General features: G+C 43.8%; 1 protein-coding gene across 4 annotated transcripts in view; it reads left to right on the top strand.

Annotated features, from left to right (window-relative positions):
• Positions 1-19771, top strand: part of PATJ (PATJ crumbs cell polarity complex component) — a 483060-nt gene that overhangs the window by 103677 nt on the left and 359612 nt on the right. For all 4 annotated transcript variants that reach the window (XM_082265149.1, XM_082265150.1, XM_082265148.1 and 1 more), the window contains exons 12-15: positions 1184-1318; positions 9580-9653; positions 13883-13939; positions 16438-16572. In XM_082265149.1, the coding sequence (XP_082121275.1) occupies positions 1184-1318; positions 9580-9653; positions 13883-13939; positions 16438-16572 (401 nt within the window). The remainder of the gene's footprint in view (positions 1-1183; positions 1319-9579; positions 9654-13882; positions 13940-16437; positions 16573-19771) is intronic.

The raw sequence follows: 19771 nt of genomic DNA, 5'->3' as shown, positions 1-19771 counted from the left end.
GGGTAGGGGTGATACCAAGGAACGGTGCTGAGAGGTGGATAGGGGTGGAACCAATGAACAGTGTTTGGAGGTGGGTAGGGGTGAAACTAAGAAGCGGTGTTTGGAGGTAAGTAGGGGTGAAACCAATGAACAGTGCTTGGACATGGGTAGGGGTGGAATCAAGGAACAGTGTTTGGAGTTGGGTATTGGTGAAACCAAGGAATGGTTCTTGGAGGTGGGTAGGGGGGAAACCAAGGAAAGGTGGGTAGGGGTGATACCAAGGAACGGTGCTGAGAGGTGGATAGGGGTGGAACCAAGGAACAGTGTTTGGAGGTGGGTAGGGGTGAAACCAAGGAATGGTGCTCGGAGGTGGGTAGGGGGTGGAGTCAAAGGGATGATTCGGAAAAGGGGACTTCCTGTACCTATTCTCTGAGGGAAAAAAAGCCCTGTTGCTGGAATGCAATGTATACTAGCACATTATGCCATTACCTTGCAGGGTTTGTTTTTTGTTTTTTTTTTTCAAACCTTTACTACCACAACCTACCAGTGTGTCTTTGGAGTGTGGGAGTAAAACCGCGCAAGCACTGAGAAATTCAAACTCCATGCCTAAAGTTTTGGTCAGGATTTAAACCGGGGACCCCCAGTACTACAAGGCAGAAATGCTATAACCACTAAACCACGTACAAGTAATGAATAAGACTTTTCACCGAAGCAACACATTATCCTCGAGTTAAAAAGTAACACTTCTTTTATTTCTTGCCTCCCGCTGCCGCCTTATCTAATTGGCCCTTTGAATTCTTTACACAATATACAACAAAGCTGCAGCGCTCTGCTGGAGGGAGTTTTAGGCACATCACTGTCTACTTTCATGTCCCAGAATCCTCCAGAGCTTTCTCTTGTTAGTTTTTGACATAATTTTCTGCTACGTCTGGACTCTGCGTTCCCCAAGCCGTGCCTGAAACCGCACCAAGGTATATGTCTAGCTTAGGTACCACGCTCTGTGCCAGAAGAAGTCTTTTACTAATTGGCGTTACCTGATACTCTGGGAAGAGCAGGCATTTGTTGCCCAGATCAGTTACTGTATATTGTGTACTTATTCTTTCCATCTGAAGTGGCTCGTTATTTAAACGTCTTTCTATCGGTGAGGAAATTTACTTTGTTGTCCTGACACACAACCTGCTAACATCGATTTTTCTGTGTGTAGAACTGCCAAGCGTGACACCGCCTCCGCTGCCTGCCGTTATGCCAATGGCTGAAATAAAAGAGGTCCCAGAAAATCCACAACATGATGCAGTGTACCAGGAACAGGCGGATAACTATAGAAATGAGCTTCGAGCAGGTACGCTGACAGCTTCTATTTAAAGGCAGCAAACTTCCCCACAGCTATGCTTTTATAATACAAAGTTGTATATTTTCATTCACAGAAATGTTAGCAGTTGTAAAAGTTGGAGGAGTAAAAATAGAAGCCACGTTTTTACTGCCCCTCAACTGCTTCACCTTTTGCTGGAAGTCAGTGGACAGGGGTGTACATATGCTGTGGCTGCGATTGTTTTCTGAACATGACCCATTCAGGCGAATGGGGCTGCGCTGCAACCACCCTGCATACAATGCATGTAGATGCGGTGCAGTAGTCCGTCATTTAGAGGATTAAAACTCCTCACTGCTTGTCAAATGCTCTCTAAAGAGTTATCAAAACACAGATCGCTATTCAGAGAGTAATGCAAGTCTAAACAAGGCCTAGGGGCCAATTCACACTATATTATTATTATTATTATACAGGATTTATATAGCACCAACAGTTTACGCAGCACTTTACAACATGAGAGCAAACAGTACAGTTACAATACAAATCAATACAGGTATATGGGGACAGATGTTTTACTGCATGGTAAAACATCTGTCACCGCAGGGATATACAGGAAACAATTGTTTCCTATGTGTCCCATTCACACTGTAACGCGGCCTAGTGCTGCACTAAAATGCAGACATGCTGCATTTTATTGCAGTGCATCGGCCCGAATGTCAGGCAGTGCAGTGTGCCGCCCATAGGTGTGCGCAGCCTATTGCATTAGGGTGTGAACCCTGAAGCTCAAACATATGTGTGTGTGTCTACATATATTTGACCCCGGGACATTGATCTCCCTGCTGGCACAGTGAAAGAGAAGCGTGCAAACACTTCTCTTAGGGCAAAACCAGTAAGAGGGAGATTTTTCCTGATGGCACACAGAGCGATAATACTAATGCACATGAGGTGATTAGGGTGTGCCCAGGCACACCCAGCACACCATGTGCGCAAGCCTATGGTGCTGCCTGACATTGCATTGAGTAAAGTGTACTTTTTGTTGGAATAAAGTAAACAACCTTGACAAAAAACTCACTTCTTTCCATGCAAAAATGAAATCCAATCATCTTGTACAAAAAAAGAAAAGGGGGTGGGATGGGGGGGGGTGCAGTGGGTTGAATTGTGCACGACACTGCCCCCTAGCCAGTCGGCAATGCTAGGCAGCCAGAGCACTGAATTGCTCTGGCTGCCCTGTGATTGGACTGAGGGCATGTCCCTAAAGGTTGACCCCTGAAGCAGTGTTTCTTAACCTTTTTTTGATTCACAGACCCCTTTAAGAATCTGATGAAAGCTATAGACCCCCCTCCCCAGAAATATTCACATAAACACAATTTTGCATGCAATGAAAATATGTACTTTATTTTATTGAACTTTTATTGCCTCACACATATGACATAAACAAAGTTGGAATAGCGTACACAACCTTGACAAAAAACTCACTTCTTTCAATGCAAAAAGTAATGGCCGTTCATTACAAAAATGAAATACAATCATCTTGTGTGCAAATTAAACTAAACAATTTTAATTATCCTAAAATCTACTATGACTACTAGAAAATGAGAGTTAACACTTGCTGTTATGGAGCAGCACAAGATGGCGGTTGTGCAGAGAATGATAAAACAAATTTAAATGGTAAAGATGGGCCATCAACCAGTAGAGACGCTTAACGACTGGCGCTATAAGCAGTGGCAGGGTGAATTTTCTTTTATTTATTTCCATGGGAAACTATTGATTGGGACAAGGAGGAGGGCTGTATAGCGAATGTAAATGTTATTTTTTATCTGACCCTAACGGACCCCTTGAAACCCATCCATCACTTAAAGTGATATTAAAGGCAATAAAAAAAAAACAAACAAACCTCTCCTACTTACCTGCTATATGCAGTGGGTTTGCACAGAGCAACCCCGATCCTTCTCTTCTCAGGTCCCCTGCTGACGCTCCTGGCCCCTCCTTCCTGCCGAGTGCCCCCAGAGCAAGCAGCTTGCTATGGGGCACCCAAGCAGGGTCGCTCCCAAGCCGCTGCTCTACGTGTCCATTCACACACAGAGCCGCAGCTCAGTCCTGCCCTCTCTCTCCTCATTGGCTCACTGGCTGTGATTGATAGCAGTGGGAGCCAATGGCTCCCTCTGCTGTCTCAGCTAATGAGGAAGGAGAGTCCCCAAGGAGCCCAGGCTTTCATACACATCGTTGGATTGAGATGGGGCTCAGGTAATTATTAGGGGGGCTGGGGGGACTACTGCACACAGTTTTTTTTACCTTCATGCACAGGATGCATGAAGGTAACATTTCTTGAACCTTTACAACCACTTTAAGGGTCCACAGCCCCCAGGTTAAGAACCCCTGCCCTAAGAGTAAAAAAAATGCTTCACAGGGTAACGTATACATATTCAGAACATAGGGCAGCTGCACAGCAAGACATCAGTATTTTTGTAAAACAGGAAACCTACAAAATGTTGGCATATAGTTAAAAATTTTATATAAAGCTCACCACACACATTGCAGTCCATTTGAGCAATCTCCTTTTGGATCTACCAAATTATAGTGCAAGGGCCAGCCTGACTGGATACAAATGATTGGTTAGATTAGGCAGGTGCACATAACATAGTTTTTGTAAGATAAAGTTGACTGCACAAAAACTATATGGTCAGAATAAAGACAAGAAATTGCATAATCTATAGCCAGCCTAAGGGTCACCATATACAATTAGGCTGAAGCCCGCATTTGGCTGACGTCACAGAGCTGGTCCAGGCTGGGGCAAGATTGCGACAATATGTTTTGGGATCCGCCCACAACCCAGGCCGGGCACCTGGCTCAACCTCTCAGAGAGCTGCTCCCGCCCCTCCACAAGAAGCTTGCTATGGGGGCACCCGAGCCGAGCTGCAGCTCCGTGTGTCTATCCAGACACTGAGCTCCTATTTGGCCCGCCCCCTCTCTCTCTCCTGATTGGCTAACTGACGGCCTCGGGAGACAATTGCGCCGCGGCTGTGTCTCAGCCAATCAGAAGGGAGAGTCCCAGATGGCAGAGGGGCTCATGGACATCGCTTGACAGAGATGGGGCACAGGTAAGTATTGGGGGGGGGGGCTACTACACACAGAAGACTTTTTATCTTAATGCATAGAATGCATTAAGACACACGTGTCAAACACAAGGCCCGCGGGCCGAATGCGCCCCCCCAGGCCATTTCACGTGGCCCTCGCACCTCTCCTGCGGCACCCCCCTTGTCTCTGCCCCCACCTTGTCTCAGTAGTCGGCAGCAGAGAGGACAGAGCTCCTTTGCCAGATCCTGCACTCCTCTGTGCAGCTGCAGAAAGGCTCATCTTTGCCCCCCCCCCCCTCCCAGCAGTACGCAGCAGAGAGGAGGGCAGAACTCTTTCAGATCCTGCACCTCTCTGTGCAGTCGCAACACCACCCAGATCCACCCGCATCTTCCTTATGGCAGCAGCACAAGGTAAAGGTGTGCATTGTGTTGTAAGGAAGGGGTTCTTGACATCCCATGTAAGGGTAGGGGGTGCTCTGGACATCAAATCCTACAGATATAACCGGCCCTTTGAGGGCAACCATAATGCCGATGCGGCCCACGATTAAATTAGGTTTGACACCCCTGCATTAAGATAAAAAACCTTCTGACTTTACAACTCCTTTAAAGTCCCCAATTTTTCTAGCTTTTCAAATAGTCCCTTATGATCTTTCTGTCTCTATATCTTTTGTAGCTCTGGGTGCCATATTCTACATGACCACCTATGCCATTGTTTGTCATCATGTTTCTGTGTTCCCACTTTAGTTCAGAGCTCTTGCACAGATGGGTTGTGTCGCTACTAATGAGCATCCTGAGCAATCCCCCCCCCCCCTCCTGCCCACAACAACAGAAACAAAAGAGCAAAACTTTTTTTAATTCAGCTCTCGTTTTCAGACGGCGAAGGAGATCCCGAACTTTCCTAAGTTAAATATGACTTAAATAGGAACATTAGACCTGCATTAAGCTCCTGAGTGGGGTCAAACATAGGACAGCCGGCTACGCTGCGCCTTCCCGGCCTGTCAGACCGGGCTTACTTATGCAGCAGAGGCCATATTACAGTCATATAAGAAAGCAGAAAGGATCGCGATGTCAGGGCTGTTGAGATCCTACGGACGACTGGTTCAGAACTGGCTCTTAGAACGTGTCTCCAGTTACTCCCTGGCCTAATTAAACCAGAAAGGCTTTAGCGCTGCCAGATGTATAAATGATGTCCGCGATTGCATGGTACTGATAGGCTCCCGTGATAACAATAATGTCTTGTCAGGTGCTTAATTCCCCCAGGGGGCAATGCAGCTGCAAGAGGATGATTTCTTAAATCACTTCTCTCTGCTCTCCATTTTTTTTATTCCCTCCCTTCCTCGTCTTTATTTCCAGCCCATCAAAGTAAATTTCACAGCGATCAATTGTATCTATTACAAATTATGAAAGGTTTCCACTTCTGCAATGCTCAGAAACGACGGGGCATTTTATATGACAACTGAAATGGATCCCGCTCAATAAAATCAATTACTCCGGCTGCTGTGCACCTGGGTGAATGGCAAGCTTTTTGAAACTGAATTACAATATTCTATCATTCACAGAAACAATGTTGCAAAAAGGATACTAAAACTTTTTTTTTTTTTTTCTTCTTTTTTGAATTGTTTTTAAGATAAATAGTAATGCATTACAGGTATGCAAGCATGTACAAGAAATTTTTACAATCCATTTTTTTTTTCTTTTTTTTTTAACCTAATCTCCGGCTTCTGCAGACCGTCAGTGTATCTGTTTGCTCATACAGGCAGGCAGTTACACAATGACAGGAAGACTCAATGAACTACCAGAGCGCTCAACCACACCCTGATAGGGCATTTAGAACTACAAGACATCAGCCGCAAAGGCTGTCAGTACTTGTAGTTCATTCATTTACAGATCTCTTTAAATGCATGATGTGGCTGTGTGGGTAGAGCCCCGCACAGCCGAGTTCTTTTCAAATTGTGACAGTGGGGAGAAGATCCCCGGCCCTCTGTCAAAATTGGTGGTGGGGAATCGACAAGAGGCTGCAGGAATGGGAATATGTTATATGTTCCACCCTAAAAATGGAGCAGGACAAGAACTTCAAATCGGGAGGCAGAAATCTTACAGAATGTCCTGAACAAAATAACAGAGTGGGCAACTACATGGCAAATGAGGTTTAATGTGGATAAGTGCAAGGTATTGCACTTGGGGACTAATAACATAAAAGCAAAATACACGCTTTTGATACCTCTGGGGGTATCAAAAATGGAGAAAGATCTGGGGGTCTTAGTAGAAGATAGACTTAGCAATAGCATGCAATGTCAAGATGCAGTTGCCAAAGCCGGCAGAATATTGGCATGCATAAGGAAGAGGATTTATTTCAAAGATAAAACTATAATCCTTCCACTTTATAAATCTCTGGTCCGGCCACATCTGGAGTATTCTGTCCAGTTCTGGTCGCCAGTCTTCAGGAGGGATGTGTTGGAGCTAGAGAGAGTACAGAGGGGCAACCAAACGTATTAGGGGATTGGAGGACCTTAATTACGAAGAGCGTTTAGAAGTGCTTGATTTATTCTCCCTGGAGATGCCTGAGAGGGGACATGATAGCAATTTACAAATACCTCAACGGTGATCTGAGCATAGAAAAAAAACTATTCAGCCGCAAGGAATGCATGAGGACACGACAATGCGTTTAGAGGAGAAGCGTTTAAACCTCAGGCTGTGCAGGGTGTTCTTTACAGTAAGGGCCACAAGACTGTAGAATTCTCTGCCACAAATGTTAGTAACTGCGGGGAGTATGGCTACTTTTAAAAGACTCTTGGACATACATCTCAAGGGTCAAAACATTCAGGGGTATGAGAAATGAGCCACACCTATACAGGTTGAACTGGATGGACTATTGTCTTTATTCAACCTCAACTACTATGTAACTATGTCAGTACAACGAGCCTGACCATACATGGATTCAAATTTGGCTGGTTCCTACTAAACTGTCTCAATTTCGATCCATCTATGGCCTAGTTTAAATGACATTAAGGAATACTAGGGGTTAAACTGCTGAAAGCTCCTGCAGAATAATAGGTAGTCAATGGGTAGGAGTGTGCTGCCTGGACAGACGTACCTCCACTTACACTGCTGGACACCTTCCCCTTAGTCAGGCTCTCATTAGATTAGTGTTTACAAGCTAATCTTAAACAGTGGCTGTGTTTTTAAGGCATTACTTTTATAGATGTGTCATCAAGATTGTATGTATGCGTTGTAAGGTTACGCTGTAGTCAGAGATTAGTGTTTGTTTGCATTCCAAAATGCATTGTAATACACATCACCTCCACTGATCCCTCTAAGCTCAGAAATTATGCCAAACTTTGGAAAACAGTCAGCAAATTGTTGATAAGTGCCTTTGCATAGCTGCACGTCTTTTTTTATTTATTTATTTTTTTTAATTGCTTAGTAGTGTGAGATAAAGCTGAACTCCAGGCAGATGTAAAAGACACATTAAAGCGGGTGTAAAGTCCCTAATCACAAATCCTGGAATCCCCACTGTTACAGGACGATATACTGTGCAGTGTATGTGTTTTTGAAAACATTTTCAGCAAAATACCTTATTTTACAGCGCCGCTGTGCGGTCATGTGACCTCCCAGCATTCTCCTTCTCAAATTTGGAACTACAGTGAGATGGGACGAGAATCCCCTCCTGACATCAGCCGGGAGGAGAGTGGCGGGAGGTCACATGAGCGGACAGCAGCGCTCTGAAATAAGCTATTTTGCTGCATAGTTTTTTTTTCGTCACTACACAGTAGGGATCGACCGATTTGCACTTTCCCCGATATCGGAATCGGCCACCAAGGTGACCGATAATGCCAATATTTGGGAAAGTGCTCGTACCGAGTGATGCCTGCAGCTAGAAGCATCACCCCGGTACCGGCGTCCATAGCCGACGGTCGGTTGTCTTGTAATGACAACCGATGTGGCTGAGAAGCCGCTCGTCTGTCATTACAAGGAGCGGGAGGGGATGCCCCCCCTCCCGCCGCCTTCTGCGGCTCGCCTGGGTCTCCCGTCCCACCAGGAGACACGGGCAACCAGCCTGCACGGCTGCCGAAGACCCGATCAAAGCCGCAAAGAACTATCGCTCAGTTCTTCAAGTAACGTTGCAACACTCGCAGGGAAGGGAAGTGGAAGACAGGTGCCAGCATCGGCCGAGCACACAGCGGGAGGACGGTGGGGAATCGCAGGGGAAGGGGAGTTTTAAAATGTAAAACAGATTTCCATGCAAAAGAAATCTGTACATAATCAGACCACCAGGGAGGTTAATGCAATTCTATGCATTGAGGTAAAAAAATACACCCCAATACCTGTTCCCCTTCCCCCCAAGTCCCCCTTTGTCCCTAAACACTCTGGACTCTGAAGAAGGGGCTCAGCCTCGAAATGCGTCAGTCATCTATTAAGGAAGGTGGTTGCAGATATTGATTGTTCCAGATGTTCGGATTGGATATGCTGTTTTATAACATTTGTTTGTGAGTATAAACTCTTAACTAATAAAGGCTATTATTGAGGATGATGTGCTAGGCCAGTGCGCCCTTTGTTTTTGATATTGGTGCCTCCGGACAGCCACATGTCTTATAGGGCAGCAAGGCCGTAGCCATTTGGGAAGCCAAGTGTGAGTTCCGCGGAATGACCTAGACAGGGTGCCCTGTTTCTAAACGCGCGAGAAAGGTGCTACAGCATCGCAATTTTGTCGAGTCCCTAATCACTTCCATGACTCCTCCACTAATCCAGTACTGTCCCATCTCCATCTTCCTAGTCATACAGGAGACACAGGCAGCAGCGGGAGCCATGCTGGTCTAGGCCTATGTGGATGTAGAGAGGGGCGTGTCCGAGCCATGCTGTGTGTCTGTGGATCCACACAGCTCGGCTCGGGAGCGTGCTCACACAGGTGCCCCATCAGTGCACAGCTTGCTGAGGGGGCACTTATAGGAAAAGGGAAGGAGCAGGAAGGCCCGGTGGATGACTCCAGAAGACAAGGTAAGGGACCACTCTGTGCAAAACCATTGTACAGAACCGGGAAGTATAACCTGTTTTTATTTTATTTCAAATATTAAAAATCCTTTATAATCACTGTCATTTTGTAACTTTTCAAAAGTCTAATATGCATGTGTGTATGTGTGGTATATAAGTAGCAGCAACTGACTGATAAACTGCATCGTCTGAATGCCTTTATTAATTGTATAAATGCCACTTGCTTCCTAGGACCCCTGACTCCTGAGAATGAAGCATTAAAATCCAAGTGGGAGAAACGTCTTGGCCCTGACTATTTAGTTATGGTATGTAAATTAGGTGTGTCTAAATCCCCCCCCCCCCACCCAAAAAAAAAAAAGTAATATATTGAAGACTACCAAATCTTAGAAGTGGTGCCTGGATTAATTTCAAGTTTTTTTTTTTCCTTTTATTTTCTCCTGCTGATTCTGCTTGTAACATGTGTCCAATCGGAACAACAGAAACAAGACAGGACTATAAGTGTCGGTTCACACTAGGGCGACACGACTTCGGGCGACTAATGCCGTCGCCCGTGCACCGCGAGTTCAGCGCGGCTTGCAACGGCTTCACATAATGGAAGTCAATGCAAGTCGCACCGAATTTGCAAAAAAAAGGAGCAGGAACCTTTTTCTAAGTCGGAGCGACTTGAGTCGCTCCTATTAGAACGGTTCCAATTGCACAGCACGGCCTGCTACTTGTCAGGCGACCAAGTCGCCTGACAAGTCGGAACAGTGTGAACTGGTACTTAAAGACTGCCGCTCTCCTGTTGTACATAACAGAGGGATGGCGTTCTGTAGTCATTAGTTGATGACAACATGGGCAGAGAGCACATAAAATTATCAGCTCTCAAGATTTCTGCCTTGATTAACTGGTATCCCTTTTAACTTATTAAACAGATTGAAAAAAAAAAAAACTTTTTCGATGGTATATATTTACCTGACCAGAAGGGATCAAATGAAGCCTTGTATACAAAACTAGTTTTTTTTTTTTTTTTTCGGTCGGAGCTGCTGTATGAACGGTCCGATGTTAGTACAGCAATCTCTGCTGCAGAGCTTTTGTGTTCTGACGGGAATGATCCCCTCACCAGAACATTCCAATCAGCGCTCTCAGCCACTGGTCAGGAGCTGTTCGGCAGACCTTTTCGCTCATGAGCCTTTTTCTCCTGTTGGAACGGCTGTCATACACACAGGCTGAATGTCGGCCAGTGTCATTTGAGCCCGCCGACATACGGCGTGTGTGTACTAGGTTAACCACTTTACCACCGGAAGATTTTGCTGTCTTACGTCCAGGCCACTTTTTGCGATTCGGCACTGTGCGAATTTAACTGACAATTGCGCGGTTGTGCGACGCCGTATCCAAACAAAATTTACGTCCTTTTTTTCCCCACAAACAGAGCTTTCTTTTGGTGGTATTTGATCACCTGTGCGATTTTTTACTTTTTGCGCTATAAACAAAAAGAGTGTAAATTTTGAAAAAATAACAATATTTTTCAAATTTTTTATATGAAATTCCCCCCCAAAAAAATGTAAAAATCTAAATTCTTTTTACATTTTTGGCCAATTTGTTTTCTGCTACATATGTTTGGTAAAAAAAATCACAATAAGCGTATTTTGATTGGTTTGCGCAAAAGTTATTGTGTTTACCAACTAAGGGAAAGATTTCTGTCATTTTTGGTGTTTTTTAACGAGTAATGGCGGCGATCTGCGATTTTTTTTTTTTTTTTTTTTTTGCGGCATTGTGGCGGACAGATTGGACCCTTGACTGACATTTTTGACACTTTTGGGGGTACCAGTGACATTACTACAGTAATCAGTGCTATACATATGCACTGTTACTGTAAAAATGACACTGGCAGGGAAGGGGTTCATTTTATTGGAGAGGGAGGGGTTAATGTATATTAAAAAAGAATAGCGCTCAAATGCAATGTATGCCTGGTGCTTTCTGACGTGTGGGGTGAGTGAAAACAGCGGGAGCGAGCCTCTGGCGGCGCGCGAGCGCCGCCCACAAGGGGAGGAGTCCAGCGACATAGGTCTACGTCGCTGGACGAGATCGAGACACTTTGCCGCAGTACGGTCAACGTGAGCGGTCGGCAGGTGGTTAAGGCAAGCCATACATTGAATATTTTTTTATGTTATTTTTTCGTTCATCCAGCGATTGAACGAAAAAAAAAAAGAACCCGATTCCCCCATCTAAATTAAAGTGGAGTTCCACCCTATTTTTATACTTGCCTCCATCTTCTCGCTCCGGGTCACCTGAAAAAGAAATGGATAATCGCATATTTTTTTTTTTTTTTTACTTACCTTGTAGCGAAGAAAATATACTTACCTTACTTCCTTCTTCCTCCTTCCTCGGCCGCGGCCCGTCGTCACTTCCTGGCTCTGCAATGATTCCTGGGAGCTGGACGTCATAGCTCCCAGGAATCATTGCGCCTGCACCGGCCCCGACGTCAGTTCCGGGTCGCGCGCGTCATCCCCTTCTAAACAGCTTCTGGGCATGCCCAGAAGCTGTGGAGGGATGACGCGCGCGACCCGGAAGTGACGTCGGGGCCGGCGCAGAGCATCGTGGGACCAAAGAAGGCGGAAGAAGACGCCGAAGAGGACGCGCTGGCTTCAAGCTGCCCACATCTGAGATGGCAGCGCTGGACAAGACGTTTGCAAGGTAAGTATTTGTCCTAACAGGTAAGTGCAACCCGGGACAGATCAGAGGCTAGCCATTGTGGAATGCACTAGCCCTGACTGTCCCGGGGGTATTAAAAAAAAAAAAATCCAGGGTGGAACTCCGCTTTAAATTACTTCCGCTGTGCAATTGTGTTCTGATGGCAGGGAGCCTTCCCCACCCCCAGAACACATTGATCAGTGTTGCCAGCTATAGCCAGCGGCACTGATCGATTGAGAGATATCCAACAGGCTAGTTGTACACAAGTCGGTCAATAGATCAACTTGTGTACAACCAGCCTGCCCTATATATAGATCAAAATTTGTCGGGTCCCTGCTGAACCGGTCAAATTTCAATCCATGTATGGATGGCTTAAAGCGGAGTTCCGGCCTCGGAAACTTTTTTTAGATAAAAATACCCCCGGGACAGTCAGGGTTAGTGCATTTCATGATTGGCTAGCCTCTGAATTGTCCCCGGTTTCACTTACCTTTTAGAAGAAATACTTACCTTGAAAATGTCTTGTCCAGCGCTGCCATCTCAGGTGTGGGCAGCTGAAGCCAGAGCATCCTCTTCGGTCCCAGAATGCCCTGCACCGGCCCCGCTCGTCAGTTCCGGTGCAGGCGCGTTGTCCCTGCACAGCTTCTAGGCATGCCCAGAAGCTGTTTAGCAGGGAATGACGTGCCTGCATCGGAACTGACGAGTGGGGCCAGTGCAGGAGCATTGATTCCTGGGAGCGATGACGTTCAGCTCCCAGGAGTCAATGCAAGCAGGAAGAGCCGGCGTGGGCTGCGGCCGCAGAGGGAGGAAGAGGAAGAAAGGTGAGTATATTTTCTTCAATAACAAGGTAAGTAAACAAAAAAAAAAATCGGGACTATCCATTTCTTTTTCAGGTGATTGTCAGCAAGCAGATGGCCCAAAGTGGTTTTTGAGGCCGGAACTCCGCTTTAAGTCTTGTTAATGGTAATTCAGCCCAGGTTCAATGAAATTTTATGACAATGCCTTCATCTGCTTTTCTCTTCAGAAGTACAAAACCATCTTTTTTTTCAGGCATCCTCCAGGGTGACCATTCCTGGACTGAGATGTCCACTCAGATAACACAACTATGTACATTTTGGTGACTGCAGTTTTTTGTTTCCTTTACTGACACAGATCAGCCCCTGCTGCAGCCTCTCACTTTTTAACTTGCAGCAAATTTGCATGGTTGTAGTCTGTTTATAGGAGAGAGGAAACTGAGAAAATGGCTCCTCCTGCCTGCAGCAAACTGATTCCATCACCTCAGCCTAAGCAAAGCCACTGGATTAGAACTCCAGGTGGCTTGTTAAAGCTGTTTGAAACCGCCGCTTTTTTTTTTCTTACCTAAAAGGCAGAGGCCTAATGTGCTAGTATGCATCACATACCAGCACATTATGTTAAACTTACCTGAAAACGAAGCATTCCATCGATGCAATGCCATTGCTGAAGGCAGCGTCCATCTCTACCCAATTTTCCTTCTGGGTTCGTGGAGCCGCCAGTCACGGCACAGTGCTCTGAAGAAACGGCACGGGTGGCCATTCCTTCAAAGCGCATGCACAAATGATGTAACTGGCTGCTAGCTCAGTAAATATCTCCTAAACGGTGCATGTTTAGGAGAGATTTACACTACCTATAGGTAAGCCTTAGTATAGGCTTACCTGTAGGTAAAACTTAAAGATGGAAGTTAACGTCCTCTTTAATGATAGATTGTCAAGCTATTTTGAAAAGTGGTGCTGTACATATCAGGAATTCCGGAAGGCTGATAAGGCTCTTAAAAGATTATCAATCGTAATGGTGGCAAACCCTTCACGTTTTCTGGCTTCCCCTTATGCTTATTATTCTGTCACAGGTGGTCGATCTGGATACAAAGATAGAAGATGACGAAGAGCTGCAAAAATACTCCAAGGTGTGTAATTCTCTGTTTATCATAATGGTTTTCTGCATCCATCAAATGTTCTGTTTTCACTAAAGCTGGATACACACTATACAACTTTTGTTAGATTTCCTTAAGGGTCCATTTACACTAGCGCGACTTGTCAGGCGACTTGGTCGCCTGACAAGTCGCGGTCGGTCGGTCGGTCGCCATTGAATAGTACAGGACCCGTTCTAATAGGAGCGACACAAGTCGCTCCGACTTAGAAAAAGGGTCCTGTACTACTTTGGGGCGACCTGGAGGCGACTTGCATTGACTTCAATTATATGAAGTCCCTGCAAGCCGCGCCGCGACTTCACAGGTCGCCCCAGCAAGTCGTGCACCGCGACTTCACAAGTCACCCCAGCAAGTCATGTCGCGCCAGTCTGAATGGGCACTTAGATTTACCTTCAACTATGTAGTACAAGGGCCTGCCTGATTGCATACAAACTGAAAGTGTTTAGATTTGACCTCATATTATAGGGTTTTGGTAAATCTAAAGGAAAAAATCTAAAGACAATTGTATAGTGTGTATGGCCCATTATGGAACTGGTCTGGTTTAAATCTTTCGCTGCCAGAGCCGTTTTTGCACACATTTAAAAAATAATTTTATACCTGAAGATTACATAAAGCCCCCAAACATATTTTCTTAAAGCATACGCCCTAAAGAATAGAATAGTGGTAGTTCCAATTTATTATGCTACAACATATTGGTGCAACAGTTTAGGAAATGCAAACTTTCATTAAAAATACACTAAAATTAAAGCCTAAGTTCACCTTTCCAAAAAAAAAAAAAAAAAAAAATGCACATTTGCTTTTGCCGGAATTTAGAAAAAAGGTGAACTTCTCTTTCAAAAGCGTGTGTGCCAGTGAAATGGTGATATACTTTACCCCCCTATGTTTTCCATGGGTGAAGCAAAATCATGTACCTGTACGTCATTTTGAAGAAGTGGTCGTATGGGGGTGATGCCTGTTGCTAGAAGCATCACCCCGGTACCGTTTTTTAGTGCAAACGGTCAGCTTTCATGTGATAACTGATGTGGCTAAGCAGCCGCTCAGCCATTATCACAGGCAGTCGTTCCCCCCCCCCCCCCCCTGTATATATATATATATATATATATTTTTTATTTTTTTTGAAGGGGCAGTGTAAAAAAAAAAAAAAAAGAAAAACAAAAATGTTAAAGTGCCCCCATTCCCACATGCTTGCGCGCCAAAGAAAACCGCAAACGTAAGTCACACCAGCAAATGTAAACCGTGTTCAAATCACACATGTGAGATATTGCTGCGATCATTAAAACGAGAGCAATAATTCTAGCACTAGACCTCCTCTGTAACTCTAAACTGGTAACTGTTAAAAATGTTTAAAGCGTCGCCTAGGGAGATTTTTAAGTACCGTAGTTTGTCACCATTCCACGAGTGTGCGCAATTTTAAAGCATGACATGTTTGGTATCTGTCTACTCGGTGTAACATCATCTTTCACAATATAGAAAAAAATGGGATAACCTTACTGTTGAGTTTTTTTTAACTACAGTGAAGTATATTTTTTCCTAAAAAATTTTGTTTGAAAGACCGCTGCACAAATATCGTGTGACATAAAATATTGCAACGACCGCCATTTAATTCTCGAGAGTCTCTGCTAAAAAAATATAAAAAAAATATATGAAATGTTTGGGGGTTTGAAGTAATTTTTTAGGAAAAAAAATATTGATTTTAACTTGTCAGCAACAGATGTCAGATATAGGCCTGGTTATAAGCATCTACAGGTCATCAGGTTAGTTACCAAGGGGCTCTGGTGGTAGAATTATTGCACTCACTCTGACAAACCTGGAGATTTGCAACATGTGTAGAGCTATTGATGTTTTCATGCGTAGGCTTCCCCGACACATGCCATTACATTCTTACGTGTGTGTATGTGGGGGTGGAGGGCCTTGACATTTTTTGGGGTGGGGGATTGTAAGTGCCTTGGTGAAACCTACAAATTCTACAGTTCTCCTCCTCCTCCCTCCTCCTCCCTCCTCCTCCGGAATTAGGACACCTGTCGTGGGTTTTTTTTTGCTGTCTGTATCTCCCTCTCTATTTTGTCCTGTTTACAATTATCTTTGACAGTGAAAGTAAAAGAATATCACAAATTATAAGCTTTCCCCAGAAAAGTAATAGAGGGGAAATTTTCCAACGGAGACACTAGTAATGGTGACATTGGGGTTCCTAAGGAAGTTCCTTTAATTTTCAGGAATTTCCTTCCACTTCCTGTTTTGGCTATGGGACAAACCCCAAAAACTTATAGGGGGTTATAACTAACTCTTCCTTACTGTATCCAAAATGGGGGGGAAAAAAAGTTTTGCATTTAGTTCTACTTTTTTTTTTTTTTTTTTGTATCACATAGGGGACCCTGATGGTTCACCTGTTAGAAGCCAAGCTAAAAAAGGGTTACTCTGCTTGCTAATTCATTCCAAACTGTTCATTTATCTTTTCTCCATTCTGTGTAATGCAGCTTTTGCCCATCCACACTATGAGACTGGGGGTGGAACTTGACTCTTTCGATGGCCACCATTATATATCGTCCATTGCTGCTGAAGGTCCCGTTGCCAAACTTGGAATTTTGCAGCCAGAAGATGAACTTTTAGAGGTAAATATGATGCATGAAAAATCAATAGTTGATTACCTTAACCAATAACATTGTAGGAAAAAGTTGATTAGACATGTTTGATCATTTAGGCTCAGTTCACCCTGGTGCGATATCAGATGTAACTTGAGTCTCACAGAATTGCATGACAATGGAAATCACCTGGTTTTCTGTGGTGCCCATTCACATCAATGCAACTCTGCACAGTGCGGTTTCGTAAAAGATTTCTGTACAATTCATTAAATTCAAGCGTGATTTTAGCCCCATAGAATATGCAAACCACATCCAACTTGCACTACATAATTGCATTGAAAAATGTATTGCAGCAGTGTGAATATAGCCTCAAAAAAACCTGCAAGATGGTGGCACTGACAATGTACTAGTATGCATCACAAAACATCAACACATAATGAAATACCTTAGAACAAAGCCCTTCCAGTGGTGCCAGATCACCGGTAAGAGGGCTGACATGTTCCCACGGCCTTTCTTACCGGTTCCTGGGCTCCGGCCCGGCTTATGTTGGATTGTCAAAAATATCTATTGCCTGTATTGCTATCACTGTGCTGATGTTATAAAAATGAAAGTGTGTGCTGTGGCTATAAGACTCATTTAAGTGGTTGCAAAGGCAGAAGGCATTCTATGCATTAAGCTAAAAAACCTTCTGCGTACAGCAGCCCCCCCTATTACTTTCCTGAGCCCCATCTCGATCCAGTGATGTTGTACAAGACTCTTGGCTGTCTGGGACTCCCCCTCCTGATTGGCTGAGACACAGCTCCCGCTGCTGTCAATCAGTCAGTGAGCCAATGAGGAGAGAGAGGGGGCGGACCAAGTCACAGCTCTGTGTCTGAATGGACAAATGGAGCTGTGGCTTGGCTCTAGTGTCCCCATAGCAAGTTGCTTGCTGTGGTGGCACTTATCAGGAGGGAGGGGCCAGGAGTGCCGAAGAGGGACCCGAGAAGAGGATGATCTGGGCTGCTCTGTGCAAAACCACTTCACAGAGCAGATAAGTAAAACATGTTTGCTATTTAAAAAAAAAAAATAGACTTTTAGTATCACTTTAAGACTTGTGTGTTTATTAGAAAGCTATATATTATATTTATGTAAAAGTTGTGAGATCTGTTTTGAGTAGAGTGCAGATGTTGTGGGTGGGGAAGGAGACCTACAAAAAAGGAGACAAACTGACTGGAAGTAGCACCATTTTGTAAAATGACATGTGAAGTAAATTGAATCAAAATGTCCTCATATATTATATTTTATCGCTAAGGTGTCCTTCTGGCACATCCACTGTGGTACATGCATACAGAAAGTGATTACATTGGTATAGCACATCTACCAATCACGAGTGGAGGACAGTGCTGCGACATAAAAGCAAAAAGATTTTGGAAGTTTAATAAGCATAAAAGTTTGCACACAATGCCGAAGCAGTTGTACGACAAAAGTCCTTTTTGTTGTGTTTTTTTTTTTTTCTTATCTATTGGTACTTAAATTGTTTAAGCCTATCAATCACAAATGTTGCATTCAGGTTTTTTGGATAACCTATACCAAAGCTACAGTGTGTTTCTGAACAAACTCAGCAAGACTGTGAAATGTACAGTATAGCCCAGGTCTGGCAGGGAAGCAGAAAATAGGGAAGGGAAAGGGAAGAAGGGAAATAGCCAGTATATCCTGGAGATGGGGATTTGAATGTGCCCAAAATATCAAGCAAAGGCAAATAAAAAGAAATACATTAATGTATAGTACAAAAAGATCAAAAATGACAGTCAATGTGACCATGTTAAGATAAATACATATGATACATGTCATCATCTGGTTGGTGGATCGACACGTTTCGCTCAAAACTCAAGATCCAAATGTATATACATACAGAAAACCCTTAGTGTAATTTGCTCAAACAAGGTTATGAAATGGTGATAAAATAAGTTTTAAAATGGAAATAGCTGTATGAAATGGAGGTACAACAAAGGAGAGAAACCAGTCTGTCGATTCCAAACAAGGGGTGCAACATACAGGAAAGAGTGCCCCAGACAGGGAACAAAGGGCCAAATCCATCATACAGAAGTGCCCATAAACGAAGCTTGCCGCAATGGACAAATCTGACCTGGTGTTCATCCAGAGAGAGCATATGATTGAGCCAGACTGGTTAAACTAACCGTCTCTGGAATATGTATATTCATCATGAGGGAATCTTTTCATAATTTTTTTTTTTTTTTTTTTATCAATCCAAAAGGATATCCTAACCCAAGAACAAAAGTTTAATATATTGCAACTTACCTTCAATGTGCTGGCTGCATTCGTTTTCTTTTTTTTGAGGCTAAGAATATTTTTAGCAAGTAGAGAAAATAGTGTCCTTGTCACTTCCTGTGAGATGAACTGAAAGCATAAATGAGAAAGATATGTTTAAAGTCAAGCCTGGGGGACAACCATGATTCCCTTCAAAGATACAATGGAGTGAATGAGCGTTTTCACACAGGGACAGGTAGTGTGTTATTTGCAGGATCACCAGGTTAAAAAAAAGGATAAAGAAGGGGGAAAAATAATTGCAAAGATACAATGCTTAACAGGTACAGAGCTCTTGCAACAGTGTATCTGACTAGTAGAATGTAACAGTGTATCTGACTAGTAACAGTGTATCTGACTAGTAACAGTGTATCTGACTAGTAACAGTGTATCTGACTAGTAACAGTGTATCTGACTAGTAACAGTGTATCTGACTAGTAACAGTGTATCTGACTAGTAGAATGTAACTGTGCCAGAAATATTCCTGTAAATGCAGGGGGTCTTAACCCATCTCTCCATCTTGGGGGAAAAAAAAGTCTTCCTAAACTTAAAGCAATATTAAAGTAGAACTATAGGCAAAATATATATATATATATATATATATATATATATATATAAAAAATTCCATTTTGGATAGAGCAAGCAAGGGCTGTAACCCCTGTCTGATTTTTTTTTTTTTTTTTTTTTCCCCATCTGTGTCTCATTGCGGAGATTTACCTTCACTTCCTGTTCCATAGCCAAACAGTTCATGGAAATCCCTTCAAATTAAGGGAATTCCTTGGGGACCCCCAGGTCACTTGAACTAGTGTACTCATTGGAAGAATTCCCCTCTATTACATTTTTGGGGACAACGGAAAATATGGCGTTTTCTTTCACTTTCAGTTACTTTTTGATAATGGTAAACAGGACAAATAGAGAGGCAGAA

This window comes from Pelophylax lessonae (genome assembly GCF_965119305.1).
Source record: "Pelophylax lessonae genome assembly, chromosome: 8".
NCBI classification, from domain to species: Eukaryota; Metazoa; Chordata; class Amphibia; order Anura; family Ranidae; genus Pelophylax; species Pelophylax lessonae.
The sequence above is the reverse complement of the archived record's forward strand: the minus strand, read 5'-3'. Positions and strand labels throughout refer to the sequence as shown.